Source organism: Oncorhynchus tshawytscha, linkage group LG12, assembly GCF_018296145.1.
Source record: "Oncorhynchus tshawytscha isolate Ot180627B linkage group LG12, Otsh_v2.0, whole genome shotgun sequence".
Taxonomy (NCBI): domain Eukaryota; kingdom Metazoa; phylum Chordata; class Actinopteri; order Salmoniformes; family Salmonidae; genus Oncorhynchus; species Oncorhynchus tshawytscha.
The window spans coordinates 1,383,452-1,402,195 of NC_056440.1; the positions used below are offsets into that span (position 1 = coordinate 1,383,452).

Below are 18,744 nucleotides of genomic sequence, written 5' to 3' on the forward strand. Positions count from 1 at the left end.
CAGGTGAGGTCAGGACAAGGCAGGTGTTACAGTGGTCAGTACAGTGAGGAGTCAGACAGACAAGGCAGGTGTTACAGTGGTCAGTACAGTGAGGAGACAGACAAGGCAGGTGTTACAGTGGTCAGTACAGTGAGGAGTCAGGACAAGGCAGGTGTTACAGTGGTCAGTACAGTGAGGAGACAGACAAGGCAGGTGTTACAGTGGTCAGTACAGTGAGGAGTCAGACAGACAAGGCAGGTGTTACAGTGGTCAGTACAGTGAGGAGTCAGACAGACAAGGCAGGTGTTACAGTGGTCAGTACAGTGAGGAGTCAGACAGACAAGGCAGGTGTTACAGTGGTCAGTACAGTGAGGAGTCAGACAGACAAGGCAGGTGTTACAGTGGTCAGTACAGTGAGGAGTCAGACAGACAAGGCAGGTGTTACAGTGGTCAGTACAGTGAGGAGTCAGACAGACAAGACAGGTGTTACAGTGGTCAGTACAGTGAGAAGTCAGACAGACAAGGCAGGTGTTACGGATGGTCAGTACAGTGAGGAGTCAGACAGACAAGACAGGTGTTACAGTGGTCAGTACAGTGAGGAGTCAGACAGACAAGGCAGGTGTTACAGTGGTCAGTACAGTGAGGAGTCAGACAGACAAGGCAGGTGTTACAGTGGTCAGTACAGTGAGGAGTCAGACAGACAAGGCAGGTGTTACAGTGGTCAGTACAGTGAGGAGTCAGACAGACAAGGCAGGTGTTACAGTGGTCAGTACAGTGAGGAGTCAGACAGACAAGACAGGTGTTACAGTGGTCAGTACAGTGAGAAGTCAGACAGACAAGGCAGGTGTTACGGATGGTCAGTACAGTGAGGAGTCAGACAGACAAGACAGGTGTTACAGTGGTCAGTACAGTGAGGAGTCAGACAGACAAGGCAGGTGTTACGGATGGTCAGTACAGTGAGGAGTCAGACAGACAAGGCAGGTGTTACAGTGGTCAGTACAGTGAGGAGTCAGACAGACAAGGCAGGTGTTACAGTGGTCAGTACAGTGAGGAGACAGACAAGGCAGGTGTTACAGTGGGTCAGTGAGGAGTCAGGACAAGGCAGGTGTTACAGTGGAGTACAGTGAGGAGTCAGACAAGGCAGGTGTTACAGTGGTCAGTACAGTGAGGAGTCAGACAGACAAGACAGGTGTTACAGTGGTCAGTACAGTGAGGAGTCAGACAGACAAGGTTACAGTGGTCAGTACAGTGAGGAGTCAGACAGACAAGGCAGGTGTTACAGTGGTCAGTACAGTGGGGAGTCAGACAGAAGGCAGGTGTTACAGTGGTCAGTACAGTGAGGAATCAGGACAAGGCAGGTGTTACAGTGGTCAGTACAGTGAGGAGTCAGACAGACAAGGCAGGTGTTACAGTGGTCAGTACAGTGAGGAGTCAGACAGACAAGGCAGGTGTTACAGTGGTCAGTACAGTGAGGAATCAGGACAAGGCAGGTGTTACAGTGGTCAGTACAGTGAGGAATCAGGACAAGGCAGGTGTTACAGTGGGTACAGTGAGGAGTCAGACAAGGCAGGTGTTACAGTGGTCAGTACAGTGAGGAGTCAGACAGACAAGGCTGGTGTTACAGTGGTCAGTGAGGAGTCAGGACAAGGCAGGTGTTACAGTGGTCAGTACAGTGAGGAGACAGACAAGGCAGGTGTTACAGTGGTCAGTACAGTGAGGAGTCAGGACAAGGCAGGTGTTACAGTGGTCAGTACAGTGAGGAGTCAGACAGACAAGGCAGGTGTTACAGTGGTCAGTACAGTGAGGAGTCAGGACAAGGCAGGTGTTACAGTGGTCAGTACAGTGAGGAGTCAGGACAAGGCAGGTGTTACAGTGGTCAGTACAGTGAGGAGTCAGGACAAGGCAGGTGTTACAGTGGTCAGTACAGTGAGGAATCAGGACAAGGCAGGTGTTACGGATGGTCAGTACAGTGAGGAGTCAGACAGACAAGGCAGGTGTTACAGTGGTCAGTACAGTGAGGAGTCAGACAGACAAGGCAGGTGTTACGGATGGTCAGTACAGTGAGGAGTCAGGACAAGGCAGGTGTTACAGTGGTCAGTACAGTGAGGAGACAGACAAGGCAGGTGTTACAGTGGTCAGTACAGTGAGGAGACAGACAAGGCAGGTGTTACAGTGGTCAGTACAGTGAGGAGTCAGGACAAGGCAGGTGTTACAGTGGTCAGTACAGTGAGGAGACAGGACAAGGCAGGTGTTACAGTGGTCAGTACAGTGAGGAGTCAGGACAAGGCAGGTGTTACAGTGGTCAGTACAGTGAGGAGTCAGGACAAGGCAGGTGTTACAGGGTAACAGACAGACCCATTCTGCTGTATGCTCTCTCACACACACTTGTGAAGCCACCCTCCATTCACTGTTAGCACAGTGGGCAGAGCTCCAGTTGTCCTCTGTTCAATGTAGGAGATGAATCATTCAAAGTGTAAGTAAAGCCTGACTACTACTACCATTCAGGTAGAAGGCTACATCACGTCTGGAATGAATAGACACTAGAGGTAGTGCTACCACCACTACTCTCCAATGGATTTACACCCCCGAGTTTCCATGCTATAACAGCAGTCCCAGACTATGACGTGCCCAGACAGACGGGCTGTAGTAACACTCAGCCCTCCTCCATGACATGGGGCATTGTCGTGTCAGGGGAAACTGGGTCAATGGGTGGGAAACACTGCATGTCCGAGACTGCCCCTCCTCTAGCTCCGCATTAAGAGGGGGGGTGGGGTCATTTTAAAGGTTCGGCTTAGCAACCCACTGTCACTGAAGAACAGGCTTCATCCACGTGTATACTACTGAACACTAAAGCATCAGGGAACAGCACCCTGTGTACGGCCCTTACACTAACTACAACAGACATGATGTACGCTCACTGCGCGCACACACCCCAATTAGCGCTAGTCAGACGGAGGCAGTCAGGGTAGCTGCAGATCTGACGCAGTGTATTACAGTGACATGCTAACGCAAACACACACACCACTGAGATCAAGTTACTACAGAGACCAGCACACACCACGGAGATCATGTTAGTAGAGAGACCAACACACCACTGAGATCAAGTTACTACAGAGACCAGCACACACCACTGAGATCAAGTTACTACAGAGACCAGCACACACCACCAAGTTACTACAGAGACCAGCACACACCACTGAGATCAAGTTACTACAGAGACCAGCACACACCACTGAGATCAAGTTACTACAGAGACCAGCACACACCACGGAGATCATGTTAGTAGAGAGAGACCAACACACACCACTGAGATCATGTTACTACAGAGACCAGCACACACCACGGAGATCATGTTAGTAGAGAGACCAACACACCACTGAGATCATGTTACTACAGAGACCAACACACACCACTGAGATCATGTTACTCGAGAGACCAACACACACCACTGAGATCATGTTACTAGAGAGACCAACACACACCACTGAGATCATGTTACTAGAGAGACCAACACACACCACTGAGATCATGTTACTAGAGAGACCAACACACACACACACACACACACACCCACACCACTGAGATCATGTTACTAGAGACCAACCCCCACCACTGAGATCATGTTACTAGAGACCAACCCCCACCACTGAGATCATGTTACTAGAGACCAACCCCCACCACTGAGATCATGGGGACCACTGGGGCGGCAGGGTAGCCTAGTGGTTAGAGCTTTGGCCTAGTAACCGGAAGGTTGCAAGTTTAAACCCCCGAGCTGACAAGGTACAAATCTGTCGTTCTGCCCCTGAACAGGCAGTTAACCCACTGTTCCTAGGCAGTCATTGAAAATAAGAATTTGTTCTTAACTGACTTGCCTAGTTAAATAAAGGTAAAATAAAATATAGCGAACAGGGTGCCATTTGGGGCACACAGGAAGACTAATGCTGGGGCTGAATGGAGACGCTATAGGCTGACTGATGCTGGGGCTGAATGGAGACGCTATAGGCTGACTGATGCTGGGGCTGAATGGAGACGCTATAGGCTGATTGATGCTGGGGCTGAATAGGCTGACTGATGCTGGGGCTGAATGGAGACGCTATAGGCTGACTGATGCTGGGGCTGAATGGAGACGCTATAGGCTGACTGATGCTGGGGCTGAATGGAGACGCTATAGGCTGACTGATGCTGGGGCTGAATGGAGACGCTATAGGCTGACTGATGCTGGGGCTGAATGGAGACGCTATAGGCTGACTGATGCTGGGGCTGAATGGAGACGCTATAGGCTGACTGATGCTGGGGCTGAATGGAGACGCTATAGGCTGACTGATGCTGGGGCTGAATGGAGACACTATAGGCTGACTAATGCTGGGGCTGAATGGAGACGCTATAGGCTGACTGATGAAGACCATGCACACAGGAAGACTAATGCTGGGGCTGAATGGAGACGCTATAGGCTGACTGATGAAGACCATGCTTACAGGAAGACTAATGCTGGGGCTGAATGGAGAGCTATAGGCTGACTAATGCTGGGGCTGAATGGAGACGCTATAGGCTGACTGATGAAGACCATGCACACAGGAAGACTAATGCTGGGGCTGAATGGAGACGCTATAGGCTGACTGATGAAGACCATGCACACAGGAAGACTAATGCTGGGGCTGAATGGAGACGCTATAGGCTGACTGATGAAGACCTTGCACACAGGAAGACTAATGCTGGGGCTGAATGGAGACACTATAGGCTTGCAGTGTTCTGCCCACAGAGCAGACTCTTCAATATCTATTACACAAAGAGCTCCTCTGATCAATCCAGTCGATTATTTAGAAACAAAACATGGAAATTCAAAGTGGATAGATCCCAACTCTAATGTACAGATGCCACACAGTCGGCTCCAGCATCATTCCCTAAAACCAGGCTCTATGACCAGAGACTAAGACCAGGCTCTATGACCAGAGACTAAGACCAGGCTCTATGACCAGAGACTAAGACCAGGCTCTATGACCAGAGACTAGAGGGAGGTATTCAGTCCCACCAGGCTCTATGACCAGAGACTATGAACAGAATACGGCAGCCCCCTCACCACCTGGTCCGGCCCGTCAGGAAGTCCAGGATCCAGTTGTAGAGGGAGGTATTCAGTCCCAGAGTCCTTAGCTGATGAGTTTGGAGGGCACTATAAAAAAAGTGCCACAGTACACAATACCCATAAAACCTAGCGGTCAAACGGAGAAATGGTTCCATTCACTTTTCACATTGGGGATTTTATTAACACTTATAATAAGGACTGGGACAGGACGTGCTACCTGTCCCAAACCTGCTGTTTTTAACTCTCTAGAGACAGCAGGAGTGGTAGCGATACTCTTAATGATCGGCTATGAAAAGCCAACTGACATTTACTCCTGAGGTGCTGACTTGCTGCACCCTCGACAACTACTGTGATTATTATTGTGTATTATTCTGTGATTATTATTTGACCATGCTGGTCATTTATGAACATTTGAACATCTTGGCCATGTTCTGTTATAATCTCCTATAATCTCTTTCTGCTTCAAATTAGCATCAAAGTAGACATCATGCAAACTTTGCTATGAAACTTGAAATTGAGCTCAGGTGCATCCTGTTTCCATATATCTATATATCTATATACAGTGGGGCAAAAAAGTAGTTAGTCAGCCACCAATTGTGCAAGTTCTCCCACTTAAAAAGATGAGAGGCCTGTAATTTTCATCATAGGTACACTTCAACTATGACAGACAAAATGAAAAGGAAAAAAAATCCAGAAAATCACATTGTAGGATTTTTTATGAATTTATTTGCAAATTATGGTGGAAAATAAGTATTTGGCCCATTGAATACTTTCCAAATGCACTGTATTTGCCTGTATCCCAAAAAAAAAATGGAATGCTAGTTAGCTGCTAATGTAGATGCCATAAAGATGTACAAAATACCATGATGATCTGGATGAGATCAAGGCAAAGAATCTCTGGATTAACTCTCAATGTTAGTTAAATGTAGTAATGAATAAATCTGCAAAATGTATTTCAAAATGGGCAATTCTGTGATCTTTAAAAACTGACAATACCTGGTAACAAAGGTGTCAGCTAGAGAAGATGAGCTTACAAGGAATTGTAGTTTTGCATGATGTGTACTTTGATGCTAATTCGAAGCAGTAAAGAGAGCCGAATCAGTCACCGTGTCCGAGAGAGATTTCCATGGTTCTCAAAACGCCTACACGAAACACAGTCCTTATTTTAGTGTTTCTAAAATCCCCATTGTGAAAGATGAATGGAACCATTTCTCAGTTTGACCGCTAGGTTTTATGGGTATTATGAAACCTCCACTGTGGGACTCTATAGTGTTGAACGCTGAGCTGTAGTCAATGAACAGCATTCTCACATAGGTGTTCCTTTAGTCCAGGTGGGAAAGGGCAGTGTGGAGTTCAATAGAGACTGTGTCATCTGTGGTTCTGTATGTGAATTGGAGTGGGTCCAGGGTGTCTGGGATGATGGTGTTGATGTGAGCCATGACCAGCCTTTCAAAGCATGTTATGGCTACAGGTGTGAGTGTTATGGGGCGGTAGTCATTTAGACACCTTGGAGTTCTTGGGCACAGGGTCTGGTTGAAAGTGGTCGACACTTCATTTTTACCACATTATGTTGTGAAAATGGATTGAGATTTGTCATCACTTCCCTACACACATTACCCCATAATGTCAAAGTAGGTTTCATTAATAAAACATTTTAAGCAGAAATGTCTTGAGTCAACTATTCAACACCTTCATGGCCTAAATTCACTGAACAAAAATATGGTACAAATTTTAAAAAACACATGTAAAGTTGGTTCCATGTTCCATGAGCTGAAAAAAAAGATCCCAGAAATGTTCCATACGCACAACAAGCTTATTTCTCTCATATGTTGTGCACAAACTTGTTTACACCCGTTAGTAAGCATTTCTCCTTTGCCAAGACAGGTGTGGCACATCAAGAAGCTGATTTAACATCATGATCATTACACAGATTTACCTGGGGACAATAAAAATATAATAAATAAAACGCCACTAAAATGTGCAGTTGTGACAGAATTCACAGCCACAGATGCAAATTGGCATCCTGACAGCAGGAACACCCACCAGAGCCGGAGAAATTAATGTTCATTATTCTACCATAATCTGCCTCCAACGTTATTTTAGAGAATTTGGCAGCACATCCAACCGGCCTCACAACTGCAGACCACGGATCTCTATGCCAGCCTCCACATCCAGTGAGATTGTCTAATAAAACTCTGGGTTTGCACAAGTAAAGAATTTCTGTACAAACTGTCAGAAACCCTCTCAGGGAAGCTCATCTGTGTGCTCGTCGTCCTCACCAGAGTCTTGACCTGACTGCAGTTTGGAGTCGTAACTGACTTCAGTGGGCAAATGTTCACCTTCGATGGCCACTGGTGATGTGCTCTTCAAGGATGAATTCCAGTTTCAACTGTACCGGGTAGATGGCGTGCATGGTGTTGTGTGGGCGAGCAGTTTGCTGATGTCAACGTTGTGAGCAGAGTGCCCATGGTGGCAGTGGGTTATGGTATGGACAGGTATAAGCTACGGACAACCAACACAACTGCATTTTATCAATGGCAATTTGAATGCACAGAGATATCGTGACGAGGCCCATTGTCATGCCATTCATCCGCTGCCATCACCTCATGTTTCAGTATGATAATGCACAGCACCTTGTCGCAAGGATCTGTACACAATTCCTGGAATTCCCAGTTCTTCCATGGCCTTCATACTCAGACATGTAACCCATTGAGCATGTGTGGGATGCTCTGGATCGAGGTGTACAACAGCGTGTTCCAGTTCCTGCCTAAATCCACCAACTTCTCACAGCCATTGAAGAGGAGTGAGACAACATTCCACAGGCCACAATCACCAGCCTGATCAACTCTATGTGAAGGAGATGTGTCACGCTGCATGAGGCAAATGGTGGTGACACCAGATACTGACTGGTTTTCTGATCCACGCCCCTACCTTTATTTATTTTAAAGGTATCTGTGACCAACAGAGTCATATCTGTATTCCCAGTCATGTGAAATCCGTAGAATAGTGCCAAATATATTTATTTAAAGTCACTGATTTCCTTATATGAACTGTAACTCAGTAAAATGTTTAAAATTGTAGCATGTTGTGTTGATCATAATGTGAATGACCTCATCTCTGTATACAGATATCTGTAACGTCGAGCAGTGAATTTCAAACACAGCTTCAACCAAAGACCAGAGAGGTTTTCCAATGCCTCGAAGGCACTTATGGGGGGAAAAAACACTGAATATCCCTTTGAGCATGGTGAAGTTATTAATTACACGTTGGATGGTGTATCAATACACCCAGTCACTACAAAGATACAGGTGTATCCGGCAAATACAACTCATTTGCCAGAGGGGAAGGAAACCACTCAGGGATTTCACCATGAGGCCAATGTTGACTTTACATCAGTTTAATGGCTGTGATAGGAAAAAACTGAGGTTGGATCAACAGCATTGTAGTTACTCCACAATACTACCTAAATGACAGAGTGGTAAGAAGGAAACCTGTAAATAATCAAACCTATTCCAAAACATGCATCCTGTTCACAATAAGGCCTTAAAGTAAAACTACAAAAATAATTGTGAGAAATTAACTTGAATGTCCTGAATAAAAGGTGTTATGGGGCAAATCCAACAGAACACATCACTCAGTATTTTCAAGCATGGTGGTGGCTGCATCATGTTATGGGTATGCTTGTCATCAGCAAGGACTACGGAGTTAAGAATAAAAAGAAACAGAATAAAGTTAAGCACAGGAAAAGGCTTTCCAACAGACACTGGGAGAATTTCAGCAGGATAGCCTAAAACACAAGGCCAAATCTATACTGGAGTTGCTTACCAAGATGACATTGAATGTTCCCAAGAGGCCCAGTTACAGTTGACTTAAAAATCGTAGAACTTACAGTGAAATGCTTACTTACAAGCCCTTAACTCTATTTAAAGTGACTATACTTAGATAATAAACAGCGAGGAGCAGCAGCTGGTGCCATTTAATGAATCCCGGAACATGTTCCAGTCTATGCTAGCAAAACAGTCCTGTAGCTTAGCATCCGCGTCATCTGACCACTTCAACAACAGAGGTCGACTCATTGAAGTAGAAATCTTCATCCAAATGGAGTTCAGTGATATCTGTTCAGATGTCCAGAAGCTGTTTTCAGGTCATAGGAAATGTACAAAACAAGATCAGTGTAAATAAAAACAGTAAATAGCAGAATTGGTCATGAGCCCATTAGACTGCAGCACCATCCTTCAATGGGCTGATGGGGACTGACATCTGAGGGTCTATTCAGGCTGTGTGTGTGTGTCTGTTCAACCCAAGCAGCACACAGCACGCCACCACCGCGGGGCTAGTAAACGCTTCAACACCACTAAAGGGGCCGTACAAAAGATCTGGCCCCGCCTACACAACCGTTCTTATCAGGCATAGGCTGCGTTCCAATAATCTCTTTCCTGAAGTGGGCACTTGTTCACTACATCCCACAAATCTAAAAGCACTGGATTGGTTGAGGCAAATGGGAGTTTCCTCCATATTTCTGATTTATAACCGTCATTTCCTTTCAAGATTAGTGAAGTGAACAAGTGCACACTTTAGGAAAGAGCAATTATTGAGTTGCAGCCCCAGAGCAGGAGGATGTGAACTCCCTAGACTCAGAATCAACCAAGTACCTTGAAACCCTCTGATCAGTCAGTAGCCAAGGCCTTAGCCAGTCAGTCCGTGTTTTAGCAGCCTTGCGGATATCTAGAGGATCAACAACTTTTTATCAGTACAGACAGCAGAGATACACTTCATGACCAAAAGTATGTGGACACCTGCTTGTCGAACATCTCATTCCAAAATCATGGGCATTAATATGGAGTTGGTCCCCCTTTTGCTGCTATAACAGCCATCACTCTTCTGGGAAGGCTTTCCACTAGATGTTGGAACATTGCTGCTATAACAGCCTCCACTCTTCTGGGAAGGCTTTCCACTAGATGTTGGAGCATTGCTGCTATAACAGCCTCCACTGTTCTGGGAAGGCTTTCCACTAGATGTTGGAGCATTGCTGCTATAACAGCCTCCACTCTTCTGGGAAGGCTTTCCACTGGATGTTGGAACATTTCTGCGGTGTCCTGCTTCCAATCAGCCACAAGAGTATTAGTGAGGTTGGGCACTGATGTTGGGCAATTATGGCTAGCTCGCAATCGGCGTTCCAATTCATCCCAAAGGTGTTCGATAGGGTTGAGGTCAGGGTTCTATGCAGGCCAGTCAAGTTCTTCCACACCGATCTCGACAAACCATTTCTGTATGAACCTCCCTTTGTGCACAGGGACATTGTCATGCAGAAACAGGAAAGGGCCTTCCCCAAACTGTTGCCAAAAAGTTGGAAGCACAGAATCATCTAGAATGTCATTGTATGCTGTAGCTTTAAGATTGCCCTTCACTGGAACTAAGGGGCCTACTGTAGCTCAAACCATTATTCCTCCTCCACCAAACTTTACAATTGCCAATATGCATTGGGGCAGGTAGAGTTCTCCTTGCATCCGCCAAACACAGATTCGTCCGTCGGACTGCCAGATGGTGAAGCGTGATTCATCACTCCAAAAGAACGTGTTTCCACTGCTCCAGAGTCCAATGGCGGTGAGCTTTACCACTCCAGCCGACGCTTGCCATTGCGCATGGTGATCTTAGGCTTGCAGCTGCTCGGCCATGGAAACCCATTTCATGAAGCTCCCGACGAACAGTTATTGTGCTGTCGTTGCATCCAGAGGCAGTTTGGAACTCGGTAGTGAGTGTTGCAACCGAGGACAGATGATTTTTAGGCGCTACAGCACTCTGCAGTCCCGTCCTGTGAGTTTGTGTGGCCTACCACTGAGCAGTTGTTGCTCACCTATACTTCTTAGGTTGTTAAAATAATAATCATCTACTTTGCATGTTGGTTTTGTCAACACAAGTTGTAAATCATTTGGCACCAAACTTCAGCTCCGATCTGTTACAGAATGTCTCTGTTAAGGACTGTATCTGAGATGAAACCATCAGCCACTAGAAGTACACTATATATATACACACACACACACACAAAAAAGTATGTGAACACCCCTTCAAGTTAGTGGATTCGGCTATTTCAGCCGCACAAGTTGCTGACAGGTGTATAAAACCGAGCACACAGCCACGTAATCTCCATAGACAAACATTGGCAGTAGAATGAGCTCTTCAGTAAAGCCAGTGACTTCCAACATGGCAACGTCTTTGGATGCCACCTTTCCAACCCTGTAAGAGCTGCCCCCGGTCAACTGTAAGTGCTGCTATTGTGAAGTGGAAACGTTGAGGAGCAACAACTATAATGTATAGAACCTCCGGCACAATGTTTATGGTTAAATAAGATAGATAGCCAAGTTAACTAATTCATTCCAGTGAGGTGGCTGGTCTTGACATGCATGGCTACTCTAGCACCAAACACTGACTCCACTCTCCAAACGGGCCTCATTCCAACCACGGACACTTGGGTGCTGGATTCAGACAGGGAGGAGATCAGGAGGTAGGGAGACAGGGGGAAAGATCAGGAGTAGGGAGAGGGGGTTAGGGAGGTGGGGGGTAGGGAGAGGGGAGAGGGGAGAGGGGGATAGGGAGGTGGGGGGTAAGGAGAGGGGTGGTTAGGGAGACAGGGGGAAAGATCAGGAGTAGGGAGAGGGGGTTAGGGAGGTAGGGGAGTAGGGAGAGGGGAGAGGGGGATAGGGAGGTGGGGGGTAAGGAGAGGGGTGGATAGGGAGAAGGGGGAAAGATCAGGAGTAGGGAGAGGGGGTTAGGGAGGTGGGGGGTAAGGAGAGGGGGGTAGGGAGACAGGGGGAAAGATCAGGAGTAGGGAGAGGGGGGTAGGGGGTGGGGGGGGTTAGGGAGGTGGGGGGTAGGGAGACAGGGGGAAAGATCAGGAGTAGGGAGGGGGGTAAGGAGAGAGGGGGATAGGGAGACAGGGGGAAAGATCAGGAGTAGGGAGAGGGGGGTAAGGAGAGGGGGGATAGGGAGACAGGGGGAAAGATCAGGAGTAGGGAGAGGGGGTAAGGAGAGGGGGGATAGGGAGACAGGGGGAAAGATCAGGAGTAGGGAGAGGGGGGTAAGGAAGGGGGATAGGGAGACAGGGGGAAAGATCAGGAGTAGGGAGAGGGGGGTAGGGAAAGGGGTAGGGAGAGGGGGGTAGGGAAAGGGGGTAGGGAGAGGGGGTAAGGAGAGGGGGTAGGGAGACAGGGGGAGATATCAGGAGGAGAGAGAGGGGGGGTGGATCAAAAGCCTCTCAGCGTGTAAGGAATTGCCAAGGCAGGTCAAACCGCTAGAACATAGCAGATAACCAGACCTCAGGGAAGGACTCCTGGAGATCATCAGAAGATGCTAAGTTTGCTAATCAATGACGGCAGTGGGTCTAATCACAGAATTACATATAGAACCCCTATTAATGTAGTATGATCTCACTGGGTCTGATCATAGAATTACATATAGAACCCCTATTAATGTAGTATGATCTCACTGGGTCTAGGAGGCCTAGTAAAGATTTGTCATGAATGTGATCATGTATTAGCTTTTAATGTGGCATAAATGTGGCATAAATACAACCAGTGTTTGTCAAACAATCACTTGGAAAGGCACTCCTGTTGGCTGCCCTCTGTCACGTCCTGACCATAGAGAGCCTTTATTTTCTATGGTGTCGGTAAGGGTGTGACTGGGTTAGTCTAGTTTATATTGTCTATGTGGGGTTCTAGGTTGTTTTTCCTATGTTGGGGTTTTGGTATGATTCTCAATTAGAGGCAGCTGGCTATCATTGTCTCTAATTGGGGATCATACTTAAGTAACATTTTTTTCCGCCTGTGGGTTATGGGATGTCGTTTATGTTTTGAATTAGTGTTGTAGTCATTGCTCGTTAATTTGTTCGTTTATTGTTTTGTCTTTCTTTGCTAAAGTTTCACTTCTTTTAATAAATGTGGAAGTCAACGTACGCTGCACCTTGGTCTGTTAACTCTACAAACGGCCGTGACACCCGTTTGTCCCAATATCATTCCAGCATCCAAACAGTGTACTACTGACACATCTGTTCCTTGAAATGTCATTGAGCGATTGTCATCTGGCCCGCTACACTGGTAGGGTCACGGTTTCGGCCACTTGTCTCTGCCTTGGGGAATTAGTAGTGGTCAAGTTGAACCCTACTGATGACCAGAACCCTACGGACAATACAAGGGAATATGGTGCCATTTTGGATGCACACCATATGGAGTGGAGCAGTGAGCTATATAGAGTGGAGCAGTGAGCTATATAGAGTAGAGCAGTGAGCTATATAGAGAGTGGAGCAGTGAGCTACAGAGAGTGGAGCAGTGAGCTATAGAGAGTGGAGCAGTGAGCTATACGGAGTGGAGCAGTGAGCTATACGGAGTGGAGCAGTGAGCTTTACGGAGTGGAGCAGTGAGCTATATGGGTTGAAAGTGAAGAGACAGGCTGTAAATGTGAGATGAATACTCACTACAGTAGGGCTGATATCAGGGCGCTGCTTCATGATGAACACTGTCTGACAAGAGTCATGATAACAAGCCAGCACATCAAGCCATCAGCTTAAAACTTCATTAGGATTTATTACTCAGAGATGATGTGAGAGATTTAAGGGAAAGTTGCTGTCTTTCTGGTCATAAGTCATTAGCCAATAATCTTATTCAGTATTATATTCGTCTGGTTGTAACATCTATCCATCAATCAGAGATAATATAGTCATGATGCTTTGCGTAACCAAGAGGTTTTTGACAGAGAGAGCCTTTGAGGGGTTTTACAGTCAGTCTTTGGATAATAACTGATCATAGTCACTGTTCCAAAATGTAACACACAAATGTAATAGTATGATATTGTGGTTGCATAGGACAGCAGACCACCACAGTATAGGCTCAGACACTGTTGGTAGTGTTCATTCACAGCACATAAAACTCACCTCCCCAGCTCATCTCCCATCTCATAGTATTCCTCAACATTCTGCTGGTTGAACCCAGTCATGTTGTCAGGCGGTTCTTGCTCCCAAGCCGAGGATTCCAAAACAGCAGCATGCACATCACCGCAGCCTTCTTTCAGCAGCCTCCCATCCGTGTCCCGGTGAACCGATCCAGCCGTACCTGGCCACGGACCCTCTTCATATCGGCTCCTTTAATTCTAGGAGGTTAAAATGCAAGATGGTTAGTGTACATATTGTTGTGTAACGGTTCAATGGTACACCGAGTTGGCATGAACACATTCTTCAACAAAGAAAGGGTTGACTTGGGGAAAAAGCTGCACCTTGCTTTGTGAGACGTCACGACTTTCACTCCCTGGTCTCGCTTTTCGCTCTCTAGCTTTCCACGAAGCAGGTTTACCTTTCAGTAGTAATGTGCCAGAAATAAGAAAATGGAGCAGTCGACAGTCTTCGGCTACAGGTGAAGCACAGAAAGCCGAGTGGAAGGCTTGGAGTAGCCAAGGAAACGACTGCTGTGTTCGGGAGTAGCTCGCTGCCAGTGAAAGAAATGCGACTATATTATTCTTGTAAAGTTAAATCGTCATGTTCAACCCCAGAGCAGGTGTTTAGCCGTTTTAATAGCGGACAAAACGCCCTAGTAAACAAATACAGCTGCTTTATTTCATATAGCTTAATTGGTAATCAAATCAAATAGATTTTGGCCCTTCTTATCACCCAATAATTTGGATAGTAGCCCCCGAATAAGCTGCTCACATTCCTTGGAAAATGTAAACGTATCGATAATAGAATAAAGCGTCTTACCGTATCCCAGCAGTCAATATAGAAGACAGGCTAATATATTATCCGAGACGCTGAAACAAAGTAACGTTTCCTTTCAGAGAACATAAAAACGGAATGTTGCAGGAAATGGAAGGAAGGATTGTAACAATGTAGCTGGCTACTAATGGTGTGTGGGCTGCGTGTTCCACTACATGTAGTAGTGTCCTGGGCCACTAGGGGCGGCAGAGAACTACTGACTCATACAACTGTACATTTAGAGTAATTACACTCCTATACAATACTAATGGTGTGTGGGCTGCGTGTTCCACTACATGTAGTAGTGTCCTGGGCCACTAGGGGCGGCAGAGAACTACTGACTCATACAACTGTACATTTAGAGTAATTACACTCCTATACAATACTAATGGTGTGTGGGCTGCGTGTTCCACTACATGTAGTAGTGTCCTGGGCCACTAGGGAGGCAGAGAACTACTGACTCATACAACTGTACATTTAGAGTAATTACACTCCTATACAATACTAATGGTGTGTGGGCTGTAGTGTTCCACTACATGTAGTAATTACACTCCTATACAATACTAATGGTGTGTGGGTGTCCTGGGCCACTAGGGGCGGCAGAGAACTACTGACTCATACAACTGTACATTTAGAGTAATTACACTCCTATACAATACTAATGGTGTGTGGGCTGCGTGTTCCACTACATGTAGTAGTGTCCTGGGCCACTAGGGGCGGCAGAGAACTACTGACTCATACAACTGTACATTTAGAGTAATTACACTCCTATACAATACTAATGGTGTGTGGGCTGCGTGTTCCACTACATGTAGTAGTGTCCTGGGCCACTAGGGGCGGCAGAGAACTACTGACTCATACAACTGTACATTTAGAGTAATTACACTCCTATACAATACTAATGGTGTGTGGGCTGCGTGTTCCACTACATGTAGTAGTGTCCTGGGCCACTAGGGGCGGCAGAGAACTACTGACTCATACAACTGTACATTTAGAGTAATTACACTCCTATACAATACTAATGGTGTGTGGGCTGCGTGTTCCACTACATGTAGTAGTGTCCTGGGCCACTAGGGGCGGCAGAGAACTACTGACTCATACAACTGTACATTTAGAGTAATTACACTCCTATACAATACTAATGGTGTGTGGGCTGCGTGTTCCACTACATGTAGTAGTGTCCTGGGCCACTAGGGGCGGCAGAGAACTACTGACTCATACAACTGTACATTTAGAGTAATTACACTCCTATACAATACTAATGGTGTGTGGGCTGCGTGTTCCACTACATGTAGTAGTGTCCTGGGCCACTAGGGGCGGCAGAGAACTACTGACTCATACAACTGTACATTTAGAGTAATTACACTCCTATACAATACTAATGGTGTGTGGGCTGCGTGTTCCACTACATGTAGTAGTGTCCTGGGCCACTAGGGGCGGCAGAGAACTACTGACTCATACAACTGTACATTTAGAGTAATTACACTCCTATACAATACTAATGGTGTGTGGGCTGCGTGTTCCACTACATGTAGTAGTGTCCTGGGCCACTAGGGGCGGCAGAGAACTACTGACTCATACAACTGTACATTTAGAGTAATTACACTCCTATACAATACTAATGGTGTGTGGGCTGCGTGTTCCACTACATGTAGTAGTGTCCTGGGCCACTAGGGCGGCAGAGAACTACTGACTCATACAACTGTACATTTAGAGTAATTACACTCCTATACAATACTAATGGTGTGTGGGCTGCGTGTTCCACTACATGTAGTAGTGTCCTGGGCCACTAGGGGCGGCAGAGAACTACTGACTCATACAACTGTACATTTAGAGTAATTACACTCCTATACAATACTAATGGTGTGTGGGCTGCGTGTTCCACTACATGTAGTAGTGTCCTGGGCCACTAGGGGAGGCAGAGAACTACTGACTCATACAACTGTACATTTAGAGTAATTACACTCCTATACAATACTAATGGTGTGTGGGCTGCGTGTTCCACTACATGTAGTAGTGTCCTGGGCCACTAGGGGCGGCAGAGAACTACTGACTCATACAACTGTACATTTAGAGTAATTACACTCCTATACAATACTAATGGTGTGTGGGCTGCGTGTTCCACTACATGTAGTAGTGTCCTGGGCCACTAGGGGCGGCAGAGAACTACTGACTCATACAACTGTACATTTAGAGTAATTACACTCCTATACAATACTAATGGTGTGTGGGCTGCGTGTTCCACTACATGTAGTAGTGTCCTGGGCCACTAGGGGCGGCAGAGAACTACTGACTCATACAACTGTACATTTAGAGTAATTACACTCCTATACAATACTAATGGTGTGTGGGCTGCGTGTTCCACTACATGTAGTAGTGTCCTGGGCCACTAGGGGCGGCAGAGAACTACTGACTCATACAACTGTACATTTAGAGTAATTACACTCCTATACAATACTAATGGTGTGTGGGCTGCGTGTTCCACTACATGTAGTAGTGTCCTGGGCCACTAGGGGCGGCAGAGAACTACTGACTCATACAACTGTACATTTAGAGTAATTACACTCCTATACAATACTAATGGTGTGTGGGCTGCGTGTTCCACTACATGTAGTAGTGTCCTGGGCCACTAGGGGCGGCAGAGAACTACTGACTCATACAACTGTACATTTAGAGTAATTACACTCCTATACAATACTAATGGTGTGTGGGCTGCGTGTTCCACTACATGTAGTAGTGTCCTGGGCCACTAGGGGCGGCAGAGAACTACTGACTCATACAACTGTACATTTAGAGTAATTACACTCCTATACAATACTAATGGTGTGTGGGGTGTTCCACTACATGTAGTAGTGTCCTGGGCCACTAGGGGCGGCAGAGAACATGACTCATACAACTAGTAGTGTACAATACTGGGGTGTTCCACACATGTAGTAGTGTCCTGGGCCACTAGGGGCGGCAGAGAACTACTGACTCATACAACTGTACATTTAGAGTAATTACACTGACTCTACAATACAATACTAATGGTGTGTGGGCTGCGTGTTCCACTACATGTAGTAGTGTCCTGGGCCACTAGGGGCGGCAGAGAACTACTGACTCATACAACTGTACATTTAGAGTAATTACACTCCTATACAATACTAATGGTGTGTGGGCTGCGTGTTCCACTACATGTAGTAGTGTCCTGGGCCACTAGGGGCGGCAGAGAACTACTGACTCATACAACTGTACATTTAGAGTAATTACACTCCTATACAATACTAATGGTGTGTGGGCTGCGTGTTCCACTACATGTAGTAGTGTCCTGGGCCACTAGGGGAGGCAGAGAACTACTGACTCATACAACTGTACATTTAGAGTAATTACACTCCTATACAATACTAATGGTGTGTGGGCTGCGTGTTCCACTACATGTAGTAGTGTCCTGGGCCACTAGGGAGGCAGAGAACTACTGACTCATACAACTGTACATTTAGAGTAATTACACTCCTATACAATACTAATGGTGTGTGGGCTGCGTGTTCCACTACATGTAGTAGTGTCCTGGGCCACTAGGGGCGGCAGAGAACTACTGACTCATACAACTGTACATTTAGAGTAATTACACTCCTATACAATACTAATGGTGTGTGGGCTGCGTGTTCCACTACATGTAGTAGTGTCCTGGGCCACTAGGGGCGGCAGAGAACTACTGACTCATACAACTGTACATTTAGAGTAATTACACTCCTATACAATACTAATGGTGTGTGGGCTGCGTGTTCCACTACATGTAGTAGTGTCCTGGGCCACTAGGGGAGGCAGAGAACTACTGACTCATACAACTGTACATTTAGAGTAATTACACTCCTATACAATACTAATGGTGTGTGGGCTGCGTGTTCCACTACATGTAGTAGTGTCCTGGGCCACTAGGGGCGGCAGAGAACTACTGACTCATACAACTGTA

General features: G+C 46.3%; 1 protein-coding gene across 7 annotated transcripts in view; it reads right to left on the reverse strand.

Annotated features, from left to right (window-relative positions):
* Positions 1-14,965, reverse strand: part of dapk1 (death-associated protein kinase 1) — a 194,842-nt gene extending 179,877 nt beyond the window's left edge. For 3 of the 7 annotated variants that reach the window (XR_006084758.1, XM_042331172.1, XM_042331173.1), the window contains exons 1-3: positions 14,799-14,965; positions 14,321-14,529; positions 13,983-14,197 (exon numbers count right to left, since the gene is read on the reverse strand). Coding sequence is in view for 6 of the 7 variants with exons in the window: in XM_042331172.1 (XP_042187106.1) it covers positions 13,983-14,044 (62 nt within the window). In the remaining variant the exon portion in view is untranslated. The remainder of the gene's footprint in view (positions 1-13,982; positions 14,198-14,320; positions 14,530-14,798) is intronic. The other 4 variants (XM_042331169.1, XM_042331168.1, XM_042331171.1 and 1 more) reach the window with 4 other exon arrangements.
* Positions 14,966-18,744: the final 3,779 nt, after the last annotated feature.